The sequence below is a fragment of the Canis aureus genome, chromosome 8 (assembly GCF_053574225.1).
Source record: "Canis aureus isolate CA01 chromosome 8, VMU_Caureus_v.1.0, whole genome shotgun sequence".
Classification (NCBI taxonomy): domain Eukaryota; kingdom Metazoa; phylum Chordata; class Mammalia; order Carnivora; family Canidae; genus Canis; species Canis aureus.
In genome coordinates, this window is record NC_135618.1 from 58,773,531 (window position 1) to 58,794,530 (window position 21,000).

Genomic DNA, 21,000 nt, shown 5'->3' on the forward strand with positions numbered 1-21,000 from the left:
CCCCAATGGAAAGATAGCAGCTCTTCCCCCAAAAGGATCAGCAAAGGCTCAGGGCTGACTTTCAAGGGCCTGGCTCAGGCCATGGCTCATGCACAGACCAGTGAATCACTGTGGTTGCAGGCAGCACTGTGTGGATTGTCAAGGCTAAGGCCAAGGTCATATGACCCAAGAGGCCAACAAAGGAAGTTTCTAGGGCCTCTCACAAAGTCAGTGAACTGAAGGAAGGTGATGAGTGGTTCTTTAAAGGAAATCCAGAGTTCTGTTGCCCAAAGAGGAGGTCTAAGCCGCCAAGTGTCTGTTCTTGAAGGCGCCCTCACTGTCTGGATCATGTTTTTATAATGACTGAGTTCTAATAAGCATGCATTCCTCTTGCCATGGCAAGAGAAGAATGAGATCCCTTCTTAAGCAACTGATTTGGGTCACATCTGGTTATGATAATTCAGGTAGCTAAATAATGAATGTGGAGAAAACATAAAAGCTAAAATTTAGCCCAAGCCCCTGCTCTTACAGGGCACGGGTGGAACAAACAGTGTCAAGACCAGAGAACCAGCCTCCTCCTTTCTATAGACTGTTGGTTATGTATGTTCAAGACCCATGGGACCCTCAGACCATCTCTGGGGCTCTGGGTCGCCTGAGTGATGTGCCCAGGGAGCCAGGCCTTCGTCAAGCTCAGTCTCTGGCCTCTCAGCCTCCTGCCTCAGTAAATAATTCCCCACATTCCGATATCACACTGCTCGATTTCTTCATTTCAGGCTTACACTAAGGACATGGTGCCAGACTTCGATGAGAAACATGATGAGTATTTAATATTGCTTCAGCAGAGGAACCGGTAAGATGAACCTGCTCAATGGCAGCCCTTAATATTAGCCAAATAAAAACCCGATTTCGATTTATTAGACAGCATGCAGGCTCTGTGTCACATAGGAATGGGGCGCAGTCAGCCTCTACTCAGAGGCTTGGAATATTATCTACAATCCCAGCTCCTGTTTCTCCCCTCACTGATTTAATTGCATCTTTGATTGAGCAGTAGCAAACTGTTCCACATATAAGTACCACCTCTTGCTTTCCTGCTGCTGTTCTGGGAGACAGTGGCTTTGTCATGGAAAAGCTTGAACCTGGCAGGGCCTGTGCATTAGTCACCTGAATAGCCCAGTCTGCCATCTCCCAAGCTTTGACGGGCCCTTGAAATCTGAGCCTATAATCATGCCTCATTAGATCAAGGTGGAGTCGTTTCACATCTGTGTTTAAAGTTGGTCAATATGTCATTTAAAGTTTAGTTGGTACTTATTTTTGACTCTGGTGTGCTACCTCCGGGCGGGGGGGGGGGGGGTGGAGAACTATGGTAGATGCAATGTTTAGTGATCGAGGGCAAAGCAGTGTGGTCTGGTTGGAAAGAGGCATCACCTCTTCACTGCCTTCATGGGGCCTGTGGAGGTTCGCAGTCAGTTCACTGTGGTTTGTTATCAGGCCTTAGGTTTCAGGTTAAGCTGGGTTGGCAACTCAGATGCTAGGAGGGGCCGGGCAGTGAGTGAAGGAAGCCAGCACAGCACAGTAGAGTCGGTGGGCACCTGGGATTCTCACTTCCCAGCTGCTCAGCTCAGGCCAGTTGTTGTTTGTGGGAGCCTGGGCCCAGGGGTCCATATCTTCCAAGGCTGCTGGAGAAGCTGGAAATCTGGATTTGGGTTGTGAAATCTCCTGAATTTTAAAATGTTGGTAATGCACTCAGATTAAAACTTAAAACTCAAAACAATGCGCAGGATGCTGCAGGCCCCTAAAACAGACCTGTGGGAGTGGGGAGGGGAGAGCCCTAATCTGGGCCTTTGTGTTATAGGAATGAGTTCGGGGTCTTACAGGCAAGAGAGCCTGGGAGTTGTCATCCTGTTTGTTGTGCATTCAGCCCTCATCTGACTGTCCCAACACCCAATTCTTGTCAGGTGGGGCCCTGCTGGCATGTTGCACAGACAGGTTTATACAGGAGTTAGCATTCCCATGCACCGACCCTTTTACTAAATTCCACTAAGGTGCCTGGGATCTATCTCTAACAACACCAGCCCACAGTGGCTAGATGCCCCTATTCCGGCCGTGTGGCCCCTGGTGGTGAATTCCTGAACAGGTAAACTTTCCAGGAGCAGCTAGACATACCAGACAGTGTCCTTCCTCTGTGCCAGGCCACTCTGTGCTCATCTCCCCAGCCCAGGGGCAGCTCCACCTATGGTAGTGGGAGGCTTGTGCTGATTAGCCCAGCATGGGTTTTTATCATCATTAATGCCGTGGAGCGGGGTGTTTTTATTCCATTCCTGGCAGGCTGGATGGTGCCACCGAACACCTGAGTGATCGTTTAATCATGTACGTGTGACTTGTCTGGGAGGACATTGTCATAGTTCCTTAGGAGCAAATTGCTTCTCATTAATCAGAGGATCAATAAGTGCACCATCAAAGGGCTACCAGCCGATAGCATAGAGGAGAATATCCAGAGACAAGGTTGCAGCACAAAGGCAATTAAAAAATATGTCAAAGCTGAGTTGCCATAAAATTTGGGGGATACGTTGTCACCCAGAGGGAGCTGGCGTGATGACAGGAGCTCAGAAGGTAGAGCTAGAAACACTTCCAAATGGAGACATGAAAACTGGGTGGCCCCCTGAGCTACCACCAGTTGTTGCTTTGGAGGCACCTCTTCTGGGGTGCCTCCTGCATGCAGGCACTTGAGCCCCATCCCTTCAGTTTATCCTCCCCCAACTGATGTGATGTAGCTATACTCACTGCACCCATTTTCCAGACAAAAAAGACCCAGAGCAGTGAGCTGTTTGTCCAAAGTCATCCAGCCAGGAAGTGGTAGAGCTGGGCTGGACTTTCTGATTTATGTTTTGTTTAATATTGTCATAAATAATCAAGAGGGGAGAAATCTGCCAGAGTTGCCAGTTTTGCAATGAAGGGTTTTGTGGGAATAAACCGCAGTGTACTTGGAAATCTAGTTATATGACCTGGTAGAAAGCCAGCCTCTGGGCTTTATGGTGTGCACAGAGGGAAATGAAAACCCAGCCTGCTTATCTGGGTTGCCCTGTGACCTGAGACAGGAGGGTGTGCAAAAACTGGAGCCAGTTCCCAGGAGTGTCCTGCCCAGAACATAGCTGCCACAAATGCTGTGGGTGGTATTCTTTTCTTCATTCAGGATTTCACTGAGTGCCTTCTCGGTGCTTAGCACTACCAACAACGTGAAGGAGAGCATTGTGATGAGGAAGGCATCAACTTTATTAGTTAGTACTCCGGTGGTTGGGAGACAGGAAGGACAGAAACTCAAGGTAAATGGACCTTAAATAAAAAAGGAAACTTACTGGCTCATGAAATTAAGAAATCTGGGATAATGTTCTGGCTTCAGGTATAGTTGTATCCAGGTACTTGGCTCTGACTCTACTCATCTCAGGCTGGCGCCTCCTTCATGGGAGCCAAGGCAGCCACCGGTGGCCTCACCCTTGCATCCTGCCTCAAGGAGAAGAGAGGACTTCTTGATAGTTGGGCTGAATTCCTGAGGAGGGCCCCAGCCTCAGCCCCGAGCCAGTTGCCCCTGGTGCCTGGCGAACTGGCATGGCCTGACTGGCCACTCCTTGGCTACCTCCTTCACCTGGGTAGTGGAGTGAGTGTCACCCAGACCACACAGAGTAAGGGAAAGAACAGAGCGGTTCCCAAAAGGAATCCGAAGAGCTGGTTTGGAGGATAGGGAAGAGTTGCTGGCGAGGCAGACTGAACAGGTTTCTGCCCCACAGCCCTTGCCCTTGAGGAACTGCCCTGGCAATGGCAGGTGAGCACAAGGCCACCCATTTATAACCACTCCCAAAGAAGCAGAATGTGATCATGTGCTCCAGGAGAGGACCAAGGGAGGTAGAGGAGGATGTGACAGTCCCAGGTCACTCCTGCCTGAACCCTCCCAGAGGATCCTTAGTGATTCTGGTCACTCACCTTCATGATAGATGTAATCACACCCGACCGGCTCACTCACGACAGAGCTACCAGGTTGGGCCGAGTGCTGGAGGGCTGATGGCAGGGAAGGACTGTAAAACATCCCTCTAGATGGTGGGGGCTGGACCAGATCCAGGAGTCCAGCAGTAGTGTTATTTCTTCTCTGGAAAAGGTGGTTTGAGGGAAACATATAGGAAAACATGCCCATGAGAGATGTAAACCCACTGCCCCAAAAGGAGATTCAGGCAGAGAAGGTATGGAAGAACCAGCATCCGGGGTGGGGGGAGGGGCTGTTGGCATGGGCCAGTCTCTGAGCCGGAGCTGCAGCCTGGTATCCCACTCCATCCTCATGTCAGCCCAAAGAGGGGTAGGCACTCTTGATCTCATTTTACAGAAGAGGAACAGGCCCAGGAGGTGTCGGGACTTGCCAAAGGTTACACACACACTGAGGAAATGGTAAAACCTTCTCTGTGGAGCTTCATCCTCCACACTGCACCACCTACACCCACACGGATGGGGGATGCGGACATCTTAACAGGCCAGTACTAGAGCCTGTGAGCACCAATGTTCTGGGAGGAACAGCAGTCTCTTTGCACCACTGCCCTCCGCCTTACCATCCTTCAGGGCTGGTCTCAAATGCCACCACCTCCCCATCTGGACTCTCCTTGCTCAGCCCTGGTGTTGTGATAAGTGGTGAGGAGACTAGAAACAGCACAATGGTGTGTCTGGGAGGTGGGCTCTGGAGCCTTGCGGACCAGAATTGAAATCCTGGCAGCTTCCTGGGCTCTGTGATCTTGGGCAAGTTCATCTATAAAACAGGCCAATGGTAAGACCTAAATCACAGGGCCAGTGAGGGAGTAAGAGAGACAAACACTCAGGTGTCATCATTACTACCACCACCACCACCATCATCATCATTATATTAATGTTAATGTCAGTTAATACCCTGAGCTGAAATCCGGGTATTTCTTGAATGCTTGACCCCTGGAGAAGCCCTTGGTTGCCCTCTGGGGTGACTGAGGTCCTAGCGGCCACGTGGCTAGCCTGGTCACCCACCAGCCACAGTGGTCTGAGGCTGAGGTGATCCCACCATCCACACAGGCACGACCACACCCAGGAGCGATGCACCACCTACAGCTCGACCTTGGCCATGTCCTCTTGCCAGCTGTGCCCCTGCTCGTGCCCCGACCACCCAATCATGTCCCTTGTCACACTCCCACTTTCTCTCTGTACAAGTGGCCTCATAGGTCACTTATAGGATAAGACAGAAAGAGCTCCAATGATGAGCATGGGGTCCATAGTAGCTCTGTTAGAATGCATATCCATGTCTTCTATACCCTGCTAGACCCTGAGGGCCTTAGAACCACTTGTTCTGGGCAACCTGGGTGGCTCAGCAGTTTAGTGCCGCCTTCGGCCCAGGGCATGATCCTGGAGTCCCAGGATCGAGTCCGACATCAGGCTCCCTACATGGAGCCGGCTTCTCCCTCTACCTGCGTCTCTCCCACTCTCCCTCTCTCTCTATTTGTGTCTCTCATGAATAAATAAATAAAATCTTTTTTAAAAAATTAAAAAAAAAAAAAAAAAAAGAACCACTTGTTCCAGAGTTGAGGCATAAGAGCATTCCTCACCCTCAGCACTGACCCCAACCATATGCAGGGGTCAGATTCCCATGGTAGGAAGGGAGAATAAACAGACACACAGGTAGTCTCCCCTAGGATGAGGCAGTGAGCCACGTGCTCTGAAGCCAGCAAGACCCGTAACAAAGTAGAGTGTGTGTGTTAAGGGCACCAGGTGGGCAGGGGCTCCATCTTCGACAGGGCGGGTACCATGTCTGATTTTTCTGAATCCCATATACCGAGGGCTGCTTTTTATGCAAAGCAGGCTATCAATTAAAAAAAAAAAAAAGACACCACTTCTCTTTGATGCCACATGCGTATCACTGACAGCTCAGCTGCAGTCGGGGAGTTCCTTTAGCGATCCCTTTCACAGTCTGGATAATTATCTCCTCATTTATCAGTTTCATAAATCCACATTTTCATAAATCATTCTGCTTAAAGAGAAGCACACACGATGGAGTGCCAGCCCCAGAATGCCGGTAGCGGGATGTCACCATAACCACCAAGGCAGCATCAAGAGACGGGGCGGTCTCGGGAGGGAGATGGAGGCAGGTGCCCTGTGGCTGGGTGGTCAGACTTTCCATTCTCTGTGCTCCTCCCGGGGCTCGGGCTCCCCGCTCTCTCTCCCCAGGGCCTGCTGCTGCCCGCTGCAGCCTCCGATTGTTTGCTCCAGAGAGGGCAACTATCGCTGTGTTTGGAAAGCACCTCTTAGTTACTTGTGTTTTCCTTCTGTTTTATGCTGTTGCCCGCCCAACAATCAACTCCCAGGCTTCCAAGGCCGGCAGGAGATAAGAAGTCTGTAATAAATGTTCCTGCCAGGATTGTTGAAAAGATGGATGTATCAACAGCCAAAGAAACATTTAAAAAACAAACAAAGAAATCACCCATAATGCCACCACCTTACCTCAACAACTGATTGGATTTTCACATTTATCACCTTCCGTTCCTGTTCCACAAACACACTTTTTTCCAATTTTGTACATAAACACACATGCACTGTTTTTATTCTATCTGTTTCACCCCCTACCAATCACAAGCCATTGCTCACGTTTGGACAGATTCTTCGTAATGATCTCAGCTGTGTGGGATCCCAGGTTCCATTTCCCTGGTGTTGGACATTTGGGTTGCCTTCAGGGTTTTGTTACAACCACACACTGACCATCGTTCCCAGTCAAAAGTGATTTGCTGGAATGGGTTTACCAGGGGAAGACCAAGCATATGGCATTTTCCCTATTTTCATATTACTTCTGAGAAGGTCCTGTGAGTTACCAGCAATGTCTAAGTCTGCCAGTTTCAATGTCATCTCACTAACTTTAGAGGTTGTCTTTGTTGTGGTGAAGACTGGAGCCAGATTGCCCTACCACCATACCAGCTGTGTGACCTTGGGCAAGTTACATAACCTCTCTGTGTCTCGTTCTCCTTATCTATTGCATGGGGATGATAAAAGTAATCACCCCATAGGATTGTTGGGGAAGATTAATGTCTAAATATAGTCAATCCCTATAATTCATAGGTTCCCTAAATATGAATTCACCTATTCACTAAAATTTATTCGTCAGTATTTGCAATGCCTTTGTGGGCATTCAAAGACATGTGCAGGATGGCAAAAATTTTTGGTTGCCCAACATGCACATTCCCACCTTTGGTAGAGGAAGGGAACACTCCCTCTTCTTATTTCAGCCATTATTCCATAAGCAAGTGTCCTTTTTGCAATATACTTAGTGCCATGTTTTACACATTTTTATGCTTTTTAGTGGTGATTTTGCTGTTGAAACTGGCCCCCAGGCATAGTGCGGAAGTACCGCGTGGTGTTTCTAAGTGCAAGAAGACTATATTGTCTCTACGCAGAAAATACAGAAAATACCCAAATGTGTTGGGTGGGCTTCCCTCAGGCCTGAGTTAGAGCCACTGCTGGCCTGTGAGGTGTATCAACTATGTATTAAATAAAGTGCCTTTAAACAGAAACACACAGCAAGGTTATGTATTGATCAGTTGATGAAGTGTTGCGGCAGAGGCTCACAGGAACCAAATCCTGTATTTTCCCCTAGGGACAAAGTTTCGGTATTCGCTAACTCAGCATTTGTGGTGATTTCATAGAATAAAACTACCACGAATAACAAGAACCAACTACCGTATCAGTACAGCAGGTAGAACAGAGTTTGGCACTTACTACACACCCTTTATGTGATTACTAATTATGTTTAAAATTTTGCATTTTGCCAGTTTGGTAGTAATGTGTTTAATCACAAAGAAGATGCATGCTGGTTGCCACGCGGGCTGGTTGTCTGTATTTCTTCTTGTGTGGAAATAAATCTCATTGATGTGGGGGTGCATGGAGGTGTTTGTAAAGACAATGAAGGATTTGGCGACAGATGGGAGTGGTTCCGGAGGGGCTGGCGAGGATGCTGCCCACTGATTATGGTACTGGCCATGTCAGGAGTTGGCCAAGGATGGAGCCTGAGGAGTGAGGTTGGGTTTTTGAGAAGACTTGAACTAGGGGTCCACCCATGTTCACACCAAGACCCTTTTAGCCAAAAGGTGATAATCATATCATGAATCTTGAACGAATGCCTGCTTTGATATATTCTTTCACTGCATCAGAATATAAAATGATGACATTTGAGATATCAGGGGTGAGCTTTGGAGAACACATTTATTACTGAAGGAAAAAGTCAGTCTGCCTGGTGTGATGGAGGATGTTTTTTGATTTGTAGATGTTCTATGAAACCTCTTGCAAAGGCTTAGAACCTAAGATCCTTAACCCCATGTTTTGTTATACTCTGGAGAAGTTAACACTATCCACACAAGGTGGAGATGCATGAAATTGGGGTCATCCCAGGAAACCCAGGCTGTGTGGTGGCAATGCTAACACATGTCTCAGCTACCGCGGGGTGAGGTCGGTGTGTGCCTGCGTTGTCGCTAACGTGCGTTTGAACCTCAGCACGAAAGCAGAAACACCCCTGCAGGACCTGAAACCATCTCCCCCTTGCTGCTTTTCCGTGTGTGTAATGGGCCTCTTACAGGTTGTTTGTAGATGAACAGCTGGGCACCCGCCACCCGGCCTCCGATTAGAGACGTTTTGCCCATCAGAGCAGCGGTTCTCTCACCGCATGGGGGTGGGCGGCAGCCCAGGCTCACATAACAAGGAGCAAGGAATTGTTTCTTTTCCAGGATATTAAAGCATTTGAAAACCAAGGACCCCATGCAATTGAGATTGGAGCACTTGGAGCAGGGCTTCACTGTCTACGTTAATGGGGCCAATTCTGAGCTGAAGACATCACCCCGGAAAGCTGTCCACTCTGACTTCACCAGAAGTGCCTCACATGCCGAGGGAACACATGGTGAGCACAGGACCCCCTGGGCCCAGCCACACACTGACAAATTTGGGACAGTGGAGTCCTATCCCATGCACATAAACTTACCAGCAAGTAGCTAGTTAACTATACCCACTTTGGCAGAAAGAGAACTTGGGGCACCTGGGTGGCCCAGTTGGTTAAGCGTCTGACGCTTGATTTCAGCTCAGATCATGATCTCAGGGTTGTGAAATCAAGCCCCGGTGTCAGACCTGTGCTGAGCATGGAGCCTGCTTAAGATTCTCCCTCTGCCTCTCCTCATGCTTGCACGTGCGTGCACTTTCTCTCTCTCTTAAAAAAAAAAAAAAGAGAGAGAGAGAGAAAAGAGCAGGAGTGTGTGCATGAGAGAGAGAAATCCCTTTTTATACCTTTTAAAACTTAGCCCTGGCTTCCATTACCCAAGGGCAGAGGTGATCAGAGCACTAAATTCCCGGCTTTTACATTTCGTAGTGCCAGTAATTGAAGGAAATGTCTAGAATAATTTAAATTATACTCGATTTTCACTGGCTGTGTCTTCACTTCAGTACCTAACCCTGTGTGATATTTGATTCCACTGTTCATTTCTGAATTTAGTTAATCCATACTCCACAGACTTTAAACCGATCCCATGTGTCCTGCACTAAAAGCTCAGAGAGTCTGTGAAGTGGAACAGGAGCACACCAGCAGCTAGCCCAGTACAGGCACCAGAAATGACCTGGTGGTAAAGTGAATGAAGTGACAGAGCACACGGGGTCGGGTCCCAATTTGGCCATGTTACTCTGGGCCTTTGCTTCCTCCTCTGTTAAATGGAACTGACAAGGGCACCCATCCGTAGGGCACCCTTGAAGGCAGGCCACTTTGTCTGAGAAGCTGGTGTGCTACCAAATTACAGGAAGAGCATTTGGAATGAGGCAGAGCTGGGTTTGAACTCTGTTCTGCCACTGTCTAGCTTTGAGACCTCTGGCAGTCGGGCCCTCTCTGACTCTCAGTTTCCTCTTCTATGAAGTGGGAATAGTTAGTCCCACCTTGTAGGCTTGCCAGGAAGATTAAATAATATATGAAATGTTAAATGCCCGTTGCACAATAATCTTGATTCGTGTTGTTCTGATTCATTGCCTTACTCTCGGGTATAGTAACCATCCCAAGCCATTAGTAGACACTAAAAGTCAAAACAACAAAAAGCTAAAAGGAGAAAGCAAAGTCCCAAAACCTTCCTCCAGGAGACCCACAGCCACTCAGCTTAGAGTTTAGCATGAGCTTCCTAGCCCCCAGGGCAACAAGGGAAATGGAATGATTCTCCTAGCTTTTGGGGAGGAGGAATCAGACCAACCTGCTACTAGTTGGGAAAAGCAGGCCTTTCTTGGTCCAGGTTTCAAGGAGGTGCAGGTAATAGGAGTCTTTGTACTTGGGTCACCAGCAATACCTTCACTCATTCAACAAATCTCTCTCCCTTCTCTCCTCTTTTATACAAATGCTGGCCTGTAGTACATACCACGTGTACCCTGCTTCCATATCTCGGAGATTGTTCCTTTTGTATATAGACCTGCCCCATTCAGCTGTGACTTACTTCCCATTCCCTTTCTCCTGGGCATTTGGCTGTTTTCTAATGCCCTGCTGCTATCAGCAGCACTATAGTAACTCACTTCATATACAAGACTTTGGGCACACTAGTGTGCATTTTCAGTGGAAGTCATGAATCCTCCTTGGGTGTGAACTTGTCATTGGTGCCTCACTGAGACTCTTTCCTTCATCCCTGGTACAGATGGTGGACAAAGAACCCTGTTCCGAGAAGCAGAGGAAGCTTTAAGACGCAACTCTCGGACAGCCCCCAGCAAAGTCCAACGCCGAGGATGGCACCAGGTCTGGAAACCTAGGGCAGAGTCAAGACATATAGCTTTAGAATAAGGAGCAGGGTCATTGTGGGAATAGAAATATAATCCAAGCACTGAGAATTCTCATGGTCTGGCTGGGCACCCTACTGATGTCCTCTCTTCGTGTAGTGCTGGCCCTTGAGAGTTGGGGGAGCCTAGGGACCCTCCTGCCCCCTCTTGTGGCATGATCCTCCCTTCCAGATAGGGGATGGGGCCACCCCAAGATGGACTCACAATCCTATCATGGTGACTCATTTATACAGCTGTCTTTCTTTGAGCACCCACTATGTGCCTGGCACATTCTTCGATGCCAGGGATGCAGTGGGTGAAGAAGACAAAGCCCCCTTTCCCACAGACCTAAGATGCCACGTCAGGGTGCTGCTGATGCCAGCAGCTTGCATTTTTGAGCGCCAACCAGGTACGAGGTGTGGGCTAAGCTCCCACATGACTCCTCCCCTTTGTCCTTACAGGAGACCTATAAGGCAAGTTCCAATGTTCTTCTTCTTTTAAGGAAGCCAAGGAGGTGAATGATCAGAAAAGCGAAGTGAGCTTTCCAAGGCCAACCACTAATAAGTGACAGCCTCAGAACTCAAGCCCAGAGCTTTGCTCTGAGTGCTGTGTTCCTGCCTGCGTCGTCCTCACCTGGTGGTTGGTTACTCACACATTGCTGGGCCGGGGTCAGTGGGTCTCAGCCCCCACAGCACATTCACATCACCTGGGCAGCCCCGCCCGTAGAGATTCTGACCCATGGGGTCTGAGGTGACGCTTAAGCAATGGTGTCTAATCCTCTTTAATCCTGCGGTCACCCATATTGGGAAGTACACTGTGCTGTACATGTGGGTCTGTAGGAAACACTTCCATAAGCTTTATTGGCCTATCTCTGCAATAACCCCATAGGTCTGCTAACGGTCCTCATTGTGCCACTGATGAAACTGAGGCCCAGTGAGAAGAGGTGACCTGCTCAGGATCACATGGTGACTAAGGGAGGTTTGAACCCTAGACCCATGACCCCCACACACAAACCCATTGGTCTTCCCTGTGTTTGTGGATCTGTGATTAAGCCCTGAAGGGTGTTCCTGGCCAACTGACTCCCACAGCCTTATCTCAGTGCGGATGAGCAAGGTCTCCAGGGCACACAGCCTAGAGGCCTCCTCTTGTCCCCAGCAATGAATGTTAATTTTTCATTGAGGAGGCCTTTCTCCACATCTCACTTGAGAGCCTCCTTCTTGTGGTTTTGAGTGCCTTCAATTATCAGGAGCCGTATTTGCATCTTAGACTGTGACTTAATGGCTGGCCCCAGAGCCTGTGCAATTTAAAAGACTTGGCCTGAGATTAATTAGCATCCCTCCCCAGCCTCTCCCTGTGGTCCCACACTTCACAGGCCCTAATCATGGCTGATTTCTTGGCTTCCTGATGCCACAAAGGCTCTAATTGTCCTTCTGCACCGTATCAGTCAGGGGTCAGTCAGTGCCTAATCGTAGAGACCATTCAGGCTGTTTTAATCAGAGATGAATGTAATGCAGGGAATCAGGTGCTTGTAAGGTCTCTGGGTGGCAAGAGGAGGAGCTAGTGGGGTCCCCCAGGAATGGTACCCAGCCTTCTAGCACAGCCTGCCAGGAAAGCTGCTGCCTAGGAAACAGTGGGAAAGGTGGAAGATCAGCCTCAGGGATGTATCACCTTAGCTGTCATCCAGGAGCCAGGTGGCCGCCGCCACAACCACTGGCCCCAGATGATGCCTGCCACAGCAACATGGCCCACACCTATCTGGCCCGAGGAGGGACACTTGAAAACCCGCCGCCTCCATCACCATGCTCATCAGCCAGTGTGTGTCCCCTTCTTTCCATTTCACTTCTACTTTCCCTCCCTTGTATGAGGCCATCTGATCGGCTGCAGAATCCAGAATCCCTAGTGAAAAAGCATCTGGGAAACACAGACTGGCTTTCTGGCCTCTACTGAATGCAATGGCACCCTAGGAGGAAAGTGGAAGGGGTCCTGGGGGGTCAGCCCACCCCTCTCCCACTACTGCATGGACTCTGCTCCAGCCACATGGCATGCTTTGGGGACCACTCCCCCTTGATATGGATAAACCCGGGAGCATTCAGAAGTGGTGCGAGGACTAGAAGCCACATCCCAAAAGAAATCATCTTTTAATTTTGATGTAGCAAGCATTTATTACCTCAGGCTGGGCACTGTGTGGGGCTTTGGAGGTAGAAACAATCAGATAAGGCTCAGTTCTTGCCCTGGGAGCCCCAGCTCTGAAGACTTGGGGACTGCCCAGCCTGCACAGAAGACATAACAACCAGGTCTGAAGCGTACAGAGGACTGGCCTGCCGGACTTGAGAGTGAGCAGCTTGCGGCCTGTGGGCTGAACTTGTCCCCCAGAGAATGTTTTTTGGACTCACACAGTTTTAAAAAGACTTAGTCACTTGCTAACATTTAAATTCAAAAGTTTTTATATATTTTTAAAAAGCTAGATTCCTCCTTCGCTGGAAAAAGGGAAAGATCTGGCCCTCGCGCTGGGCTTCCGCTCCCTGCCAGGCAGCCATTAGCAGAGCAACGTGGCCGGTGCCCTGGGTATAAATGGTCCTATTTGATGCAGTCTGTACCACCCCCTTTAAAGCCCCAGAGCTGAGCCCGAGTGGCAGCTGCCATCTGTTATCAGAACCCGTGGCTCCTGGAGAGACAGAAACGGGCTTTGGAGTCAAACTGCCTACTGGCTGTGTGCCCTGGAGCTGGTGGTGTGACCTCTCTGAGCCTCTGAGCTTTGTGTTCATCATCAGTAAACCTCCTGGGGCTGCCAGGAGGCCATGCGTGCTCAGTGTGTGTCACAGGGGTCTGTCAGCGGGGGCCGTCTGCTGCTTCAAGTAGGAGCACCCGGTGGCAGGGGCACAGACAAGTCCAGAGAGGTGAGTGAGGGCACAGACTCAGGAACCCAGCGGCTGTCGATCAAAGTCTTGGCTTCACCCCTTCCCAGGAGTGTGGCCATGGATGAGTTGCTCAACTTCTGGTGCCTGTCTCCTCACCTGCAGGTAGAGTTGGTAATGGCAACTGCCTGGTAGGGTGGTTAACGAGGACTGAACGAGCCAGGGTCTGCGGAGCATGTCAAGCCGTGCTCGGCACAGAGGAAACAGTCAGCAGTCCTGACCATTGCTGTAGTTGGTAGGGGGTGGATGCTGATGGTGGCTCTGCCTGGAGGCCTCAGGGCCCTTCGCTCTGGGATGTTTCTTCACTTGCTCTGTCCATTGTTCATTCTGTGCTCTCTGCTGAGCAGCAGTGCAAGCGTGGTTGCTTGTAGGTTTTGGGGTCAGCACCCTGAGTGAAGCAGGGTGGGCCCTGCTCTCCTGGAGCTCAAGTCTACCGGGGGTGGGTGGGGAGGCAGAGGGCCAGAAGCAAGCGAGCAAAGAAACAAGTGCTACATGGGAGAAAAGAGTGTGGGATGAGATGGACCAGAATCTGGGGAAGAGCTGATCTAGAGAGAGTGGGCAACAAAGGCTTCCCCGGGGGCCACGTCTGACCTGACAGCTGAGGGCGAGCAGAGCCAGCTCCAGGAAGTTCTGGCGGGGGTCTCCAGTGCCTGGAAGATCCCAGGAAGAAGTTTGGATTTCACTTTTTTTTTTTTTTTTTTTGAGATTTTCTTTCTTTATTTTAGAGAGAGAGAAAACAGACAAGGGGGAGTGGCAGGCAGATAATGAGAGGGAGAAACAGACTCCCCACTGAGCAGGGAGCCCAATGTGGGACTCAATCCCAGGACCCCAGGATTATGACCTAAGCCAAAAGCAGATGCATAACCAAGTGAGCCACCCAGGCGCCCCTGGATTTCATTTTAATTGTGACGAATTGTCTGGGGGGGGGCGGGTTTCAATAGGAGAGTTATGTGTTTGGGCTCATGTTTTAGGAAGGTCCCCGGCTGCTATATGTCACAGGATGCCCAAAGGGCCAAGTGGCTATAGGAAGACAAGGCAGGAGTCTTTGAAGCAAGGCTCCCACCCTGTTAGCATGACACAGCCTGTGTCTCTCTGTCCCCCAGCCTCCACCTCACATCTCTGTCCCTAGCCCCCAGAGTCCCCGATCACCTCTGTTGACTCCACCCATCCCCAGGATGTCATCCCTGTGGTCTTTCAGTATTTGTTGAAGTTGTCCAGGAGAGATACCATCTGAATCTCAGTTGGTCAGCCTGGACCAGATGCCCACTCCTGCCTTGCTAGGATGTGATCAGAGGCAGGGCCAGGCCCCATGATGCAAAGCCTGCCTGCCCCGAGCTGTTCCTGGTGCAGGGCCTGGGGCCCCTAGCTTCTCATCCAGGACAGTAGATAGGCCCAATGTACCAACTGCACTATTGCCAGGAGGAAGAGGGAGGGACTTGTTGGGTTTCCTTTCGCCCCAAGAAGTAGAGTTACATAGAAAATTTCTCCCTGGTAGAAAGTACATGGAGACAGATTTTGGGGTACAGAGGATAGAGAGGAAGGCAATCTTGATCTCACCCTTTTGGGTGAGCTTCATTGCTCTTGGAGGCAGCCAGAGGTGAGCAGTGGTCAAGGCAGCAGGATCCCCAGTGGCCAGTGGTGGCTAGTTCTTAAGAACCACTCTGCCAGGAGAGGTACCAGAGCCCTGTCCCAGTCCTGGGGCGTCTCCTATATGGTTGTAGCCAGCAGGAAGGACAGGTGGGGCCACACAGGCGCTTGGTGTTTCAGCACTGACCACAGCCCGGTAGGTAGAGGACACAGAGGTCGCAGGACACACCCTGCAGTCCCAGCCTCTCCCGGGCCAGCACAGCTCCCTCCCTTTGGCCTCCCTGCGCTCTTCAACTGGCTTCCTTGTGCGTTTTTCTGAGTGTCGCTCTAAACTCCCGTGGACCACATGTCACCTTCCCAGAGACCTGGACCAAGACCTTCATCTCTTCCAGTAGAATAGCCTCCCTTCTTAGGATCTTGCCTGGCAAATAGGAAGCACTTTCAGGTAGAGATGTCCCCGACAGAAGGGGCTGCCTCAGACACATGGGCCCCAGGATCCCAGCTCCAGAAGATCATGAGTCATACAAACACTGGTCTGGAGCCTGACCGGCTGCACCTGTAAAACCCTTCCTAGGACCCTCCAACGGTGGGAGAGCCACAGAGGCGAATGGCAGCGCCGTGTTGTCTTCTGAGCCGCCTCATGCATCGTGGACTGGGCTGGAGGTGATAAATGGTCTCTGGTTGGTACTGTCCTTTATCCCCCACCACTTCTCAGCCTTGGATCTTTCTCCTGCTATCAGTGGATTAAGATTTATGGCTTCCTCAGCCTTGTAATACTTGGGTGGACAGCAGCCTAATCAACAGAGCCCTCGTTTACCAAAATGCTGTCAGATTTGATGAACGTCATCGGCTCTTAGCATTAAATTGGTAGTGAAGGGATTGGCCTTTCAGCAATTTACTGTGGGGTGGGCCTTTCTTAAAGGCCCGGAAAGCAAGTTCGTTGCAATTTAAAGCAAAGGCTTTGCTCTGGCTCTTACGCTGTATCCCTGTATCCGGTTTCCTGTGGTGGGCAAAGGCAGCTTGCTTAATCACCCTCCAGGAAAGCCCATGAGTAAAAACGTGAAGCCCTTTCCTTTGTTTTCCTGTTTCTGAGTTTTGAGAACCCCTGCAGTGAGGACAATAAATGAAACAACCCATAAAGCATCAGCTTTCACAGAGACCTTGCACGACACAGACCATCAGAGTGTCGAGCGCTGTTATTTGTAAGAGATCAGAGGAATCCGAATCCAGGAAGAACCTATCAAGTAAGGTAGATTTACTCCCCACTCCAAACCTGCCTGTCAGCGTCTTCGGAGCTCTCCTACCTGTAGAGGGAGCCACTTACATACTGTACAACCTGAACAACCATACAGGGCAACCCGTAGCCTTGATCTTTCTTTCTAATTGACAGTAGCTTGAGTGCACATCTCTTAGAACACTTTGCTAAGGGGGGAGGGCAGGAGATACACACAGGTAACTCTGGTCATGGCATTGGGCTGAGTGTGGCTGAGGACAAAAGCTGGTCTCGGGCTGGCAAACTGGAAAATGGGTGTATGGGTACCAGGACTTTTAAATCCTGTCCCAGTATGTGGGTGATACTGCAGGGGTCACCCAGGTCTGGGCGCTGCAAGTAGGCAGGAGAGAGCAGCCACTTGCAAACACCCACTCCGGGTAAAGCAGCGTGCCAAGCGGGGAGCCAGCCAGGAGCTCGGGCATCATCCTTGCAAGCATGTGAAGGTGGGAGGCAGGGAGCGGGCGCCTCCTGGGGGCTGGGTTGGAACCTGCCAGCCTCGTGCTCCTATTGGGAGGTGGGCGTCCTCGTGTGGGTGAGGCGGCTCCCCATCTCCTCCAGTGGTGGCAGAGGCACCTCACTGGGGCTGAGGTGGGAGGGCAGGCCAGATGGAAGACTATTTATTCCCCTCTCAGGCACCCACTCAGCATTTAAAACTCTTTCTGGACCACATTAATTTTGTCAAACGTTGCTTCCTAAACATGTTCTTCTGCTGTGTGTGCTGTGTGAACTCCCTAAGGCCGGGGCATTGATGGTTACAGTTTTTGCTATCTTGACATGCTTCCAGAACCTTGTATGCAGTCAGTATTCAGTAAGAACTTGCTTATTAAGTGCCTTAATGCCTGCTGCTCCTGGCCTTTTGGCAAGGCAAGCAGTCATGCCAGGCTCCTAGGAAGGGAGATGGACACTTCTGGGGAAGGGGAGGATGGGAAAGCAGTAGAGAAGAGAGATCTGCCTGGGCTCTCCTCCTCGAACCCTGGAGGTCTTTCCCGTATTTATAATTCAGACCAGACCAGCAGAGCTGCATTAATGCCAGCTCTTTCACTTGCCCAGTGGGAATGCCCAGTTCAGGCATGGCTGGATCCAGGTGCTCAGACAGTGTAGCAGGGCTTATTCTCCATCCCTCAACTCTGCTTTTCCCCATGTTGCTCTCTGTGGTACCAGGATGGCCACCATCAGCTCCCATCTTCCATTCTGTCACCCTGCTATTGCATCTCTTTGGCTCTCCTGAACCAATCAGCTAGTCACTCTGGGCCAGGAGGATCTAATGTTCAGATCAGCTGGGCCTGTCCTATGCTCCGGCCATCCATAGACTCAGTTCCATGTGAACACTTGGATTGGGAGGAGGGAGGGAGAGGATTTCCCAAAAGAAAATCAGGGTGCTTTTGCCGAAAGACAAGGGAGCACATGAGGGACAAGAGGCAACACTAGCACCTAGTGCTAGGAGAAGCCAGTACTGCTGGTGCACGGACCAACCACACAGGGAGTAGTGAGGTCCTAGTCCAAGCCTTCCCCAGAACTTTATAGATCTCACGCCACTGGAACTTCAGTGTGCATACAAGTCACCTGGGCTCCTGCGAAAATGCAGATTTTCATCCCTAGCTCTAAAATGGGGCTTGAAATTCTGCGTTTCTCACAAACTCCCCAGGAGAAGCCAGTACTGCTGGTGCGCGGACCAACCACACAGGGAGTAGTGAGGTCCTAGTCCAAGCCTTCCCTTTCTAGAGAAAGGAACAGAAACCTTGGGGCGGGGGGGGGGGGGGGCAGGCTGTGCCCCATGCCTGGTGCTTCTCCCTCTGCACCCCTGCCCCGTCCCCCATTTCCCCCTCACTCTCTCCCTCCTTCATGCCCTCCCTCTTCTCTCTCTCTTTCCCTTTTCTCTTTCTGTCTCTATTTCAGCATTTGGGCATTATTGAATGGTTCCTGAGGAGGAAGGAGGAGCCCGCCCTCCCCAGAATTGTGGTAGAAAATCCATCTTGGAGATGAACTTCAAAGCCCTTACAACTTCATCCTGGCCCGAGGCAAGAAAGCTCTCAGGGATCTCCTGGCCAGGTGTTATGTATTCGGTGTACTACTTACCCTCCATACCCCCTGCTGCTGCCGTGAGAAATGCCCTGAGAGCCAGTCCACACAGCCTGGGAGGCAGCGAGGCCACACTTGGAGCCGGAGCAGAGCGGGCCATCGCCGAGAGCTGGATGGCCTAGCGAAGGAAAAATCTCCCAGAGCACTTTCATTCCGCCCCTCTGTCTCCTCCCTGCCTTTCTCTGCCTCTCTTCTTATTTACTCTTTCTTTTCAAGACTTAAAAAAAAAAAAAATTTTTTTTTTTAATGTATTTGGGAGAGAGAGCACAAGGGGAGAGGCAGAGGGAGAAGCAGACTCCCACTGAGCAGGGAGCCTGATACGGGGACTTGATCCCAGGAGCCTGAGATCATGACCTGAGCCAAAGGCAGACACTTAACCGACTGAGCCACCGAGGTCCTACCCCAAGATCTTTTTCTCGAATGATCTATAGCCAAGCCCCTGCCTACTTTTTTGAGTGTTAGATATTCTCAGGAAATATCTTAATTTCTTTCTCTTCTCTGCAAAGGCCACTGTAGCCCAGACTGGGCACATTTATTCTTCACATGCCTATTGGGGGCAGTACAGCATGGTGGTTTAGTACTGGGGTCCATCAGCAAACTATAGCTCTTGGGCCAAATCCAGCGACAGCCTGTTCTTATAAATTAAGTGTTCTGGAGACACAGCCGTGCCCATTTACTTAGGCATTATCTGTGGCTGCCTTCAAGCTATGATAGAACAGTTGAACACTGTGATAGAGACCAGATGGCTGGCAAAACCTAATATACTTACTCTTGACAGCAAACATTGACCCACCCCCGGTTTAGAGCAAGGCCCCAGGAGCCAAACTGCTGGGGTTTTGCGGCTTCCTGGCTGTGTGACCTTTAGTGAGAGGCTTGTAGCCTGGTGCCTCAGTTTCCCCCTGAGAAGAGTCTACAAGGACTAAGTGAGCAGAGGCCTCTGCATTAAGTGACTTGGCACTCGGTGTGGAAGCGCTGATGGGGCAAGCAGTGTGCCTGTGGATGAGGAAGGTGTTCAGTCCTAACCAGTGAGACTCCTGCAGGGCAGTTGGGCTCCAGCATCATGTTCTTCCTCACCAAGCTAACAGCTAAGTCCACTAAGCTTGTGGCGATGCTGAGTATTACAGGGATGAAGGCTTCTGACCCACGGTGTGAGGGGAAAAGCATGGTCTAAATCACTGTCCCTCTGCAGAGTAATAAACTCAGTACACCTGGCTTGGCAGATCTCTTCTTTCTCCCAGCAGCCAGGCCTCAGGAGAGTGAGGCCAGCCCAGAAAGTGTAAGGAGGCCCTCACTTGTGGATTTGTGCATGTGCAGGACACTCAAGAGGGAGTCCCCTCTTTTCAATGTGGCTCCCATGGTGCCTCGCTACTGTCACCCTGGCCCCAGCCCCGAGAAGTCCTGCAGGGGGAAAAAAAATCCAGGGTCTCCTAAACTTATTGGATCACAAAGCCAATTTGAGAAAGTTTATCACCCACTAAAATTCTACTGATACGGGGCGCCTGGGTGGCTCAGTGATGGAGCATCTGCCTTCAGCTCAGGTCGTGATCCTGGGGTCCTGGGATCCAGTAATTAATTAATTAATTCATCCTTAAAAAAGATTCTACTGATAACAGTATTTCAAACCAAAAAGAGTTGATTTAAAAAATTCTGAACACGCTTTGCACGGTAGAAAGCCGTAAAGACTTTAGGGCAGAGGTGGCGCCACCCGTCGGACCAGCCCACACTAGTCGGTGCGGGGCTGGTGTGCCTCATAGCACGACTGCTGCTGTTCCAGGACAAATGACCTCGGGGTCAGCCCGCTGCCATGCTCACCCCTCAGAGGGCTCGAGCTGTTTGTTCCATCACGTCTGAAACAATCTTTTTCTGTCTAGAAATCTGTGCAGATCAGAACGGAAGCTGGCCCACGGCTTCACATCGAGCCACCTCTGGACTATTCTGAAGATTTTGAGCCAGGAGGAGATGAGACCATCAAGGCAAAGGGTGCTTCTGGGGACCGACCACAGGTAGGACTGGCCTCGGCTTGTGCTACAGCGGCACGTGGGACACTTTGCGACCTTCCCTCCTTCCTTCTGCCCCTGGGTTCCATCACTCTGACATTCGCATTCACTATAATGAGCACCCAGACCATGGGCTAGATGCCCTGCTAGGCACCCAGGGTCCAGGTGTCAATAAGGCTGGTGTCTAACCCCAAGCAGTGACAGCATATAATATGATGTTCAGGGCGAAGTGAGGGGTGGGGTGCAGGGATACGCAATAGACAAGAATAAACCAAGAAATAATAATACAATAATTTCAGGTATTGTCACATTGTATGAAGAAAACGGGGAGATGGGATAGTGTGGTCAAGAGGGCAGCATTGGACAT

The 21,000-nt window shown here is 50.4% G+C and overlaps 1 protein-coding gene across 3 annotated transcripts in view; it reads left to right on the forward strand.

The window, feature by feature from the left end:
• KATNIP (katanin interacting protein) overlaps positions 1 to 21,000 on the forward strand; it is a 195,523-nt gene that overhangs the window by 52,276 nt on the left and 122,247 nt on the right. For 2 of the 3 annotated variants that reach the window (XM_077907116.1, XM_077907115.1), the window contains 4 exons: positions 753 to 829; positions 8,742 to 8,911; positions 10,665 to 10,762; positions 20,508 to 20,639. In XM_077907116.1, the coding sequence (XP_077763242.1) occupies positions 753 to 829; positions 8,742 to 8,911; positions 10,665 to 10,762; positions 20,508 to 20,639 (477 nt within the window). Of the gene's footprint in view, positions 1 to 752; positions 830 to 8,741; positions 8,912 to 10,664; positions 10,763 to 20,507; positions 20,640 to 21,000 lie in introns of those variants that run through there. The other variant, XM_077907117.1, reaches the window with a different exon arrangement.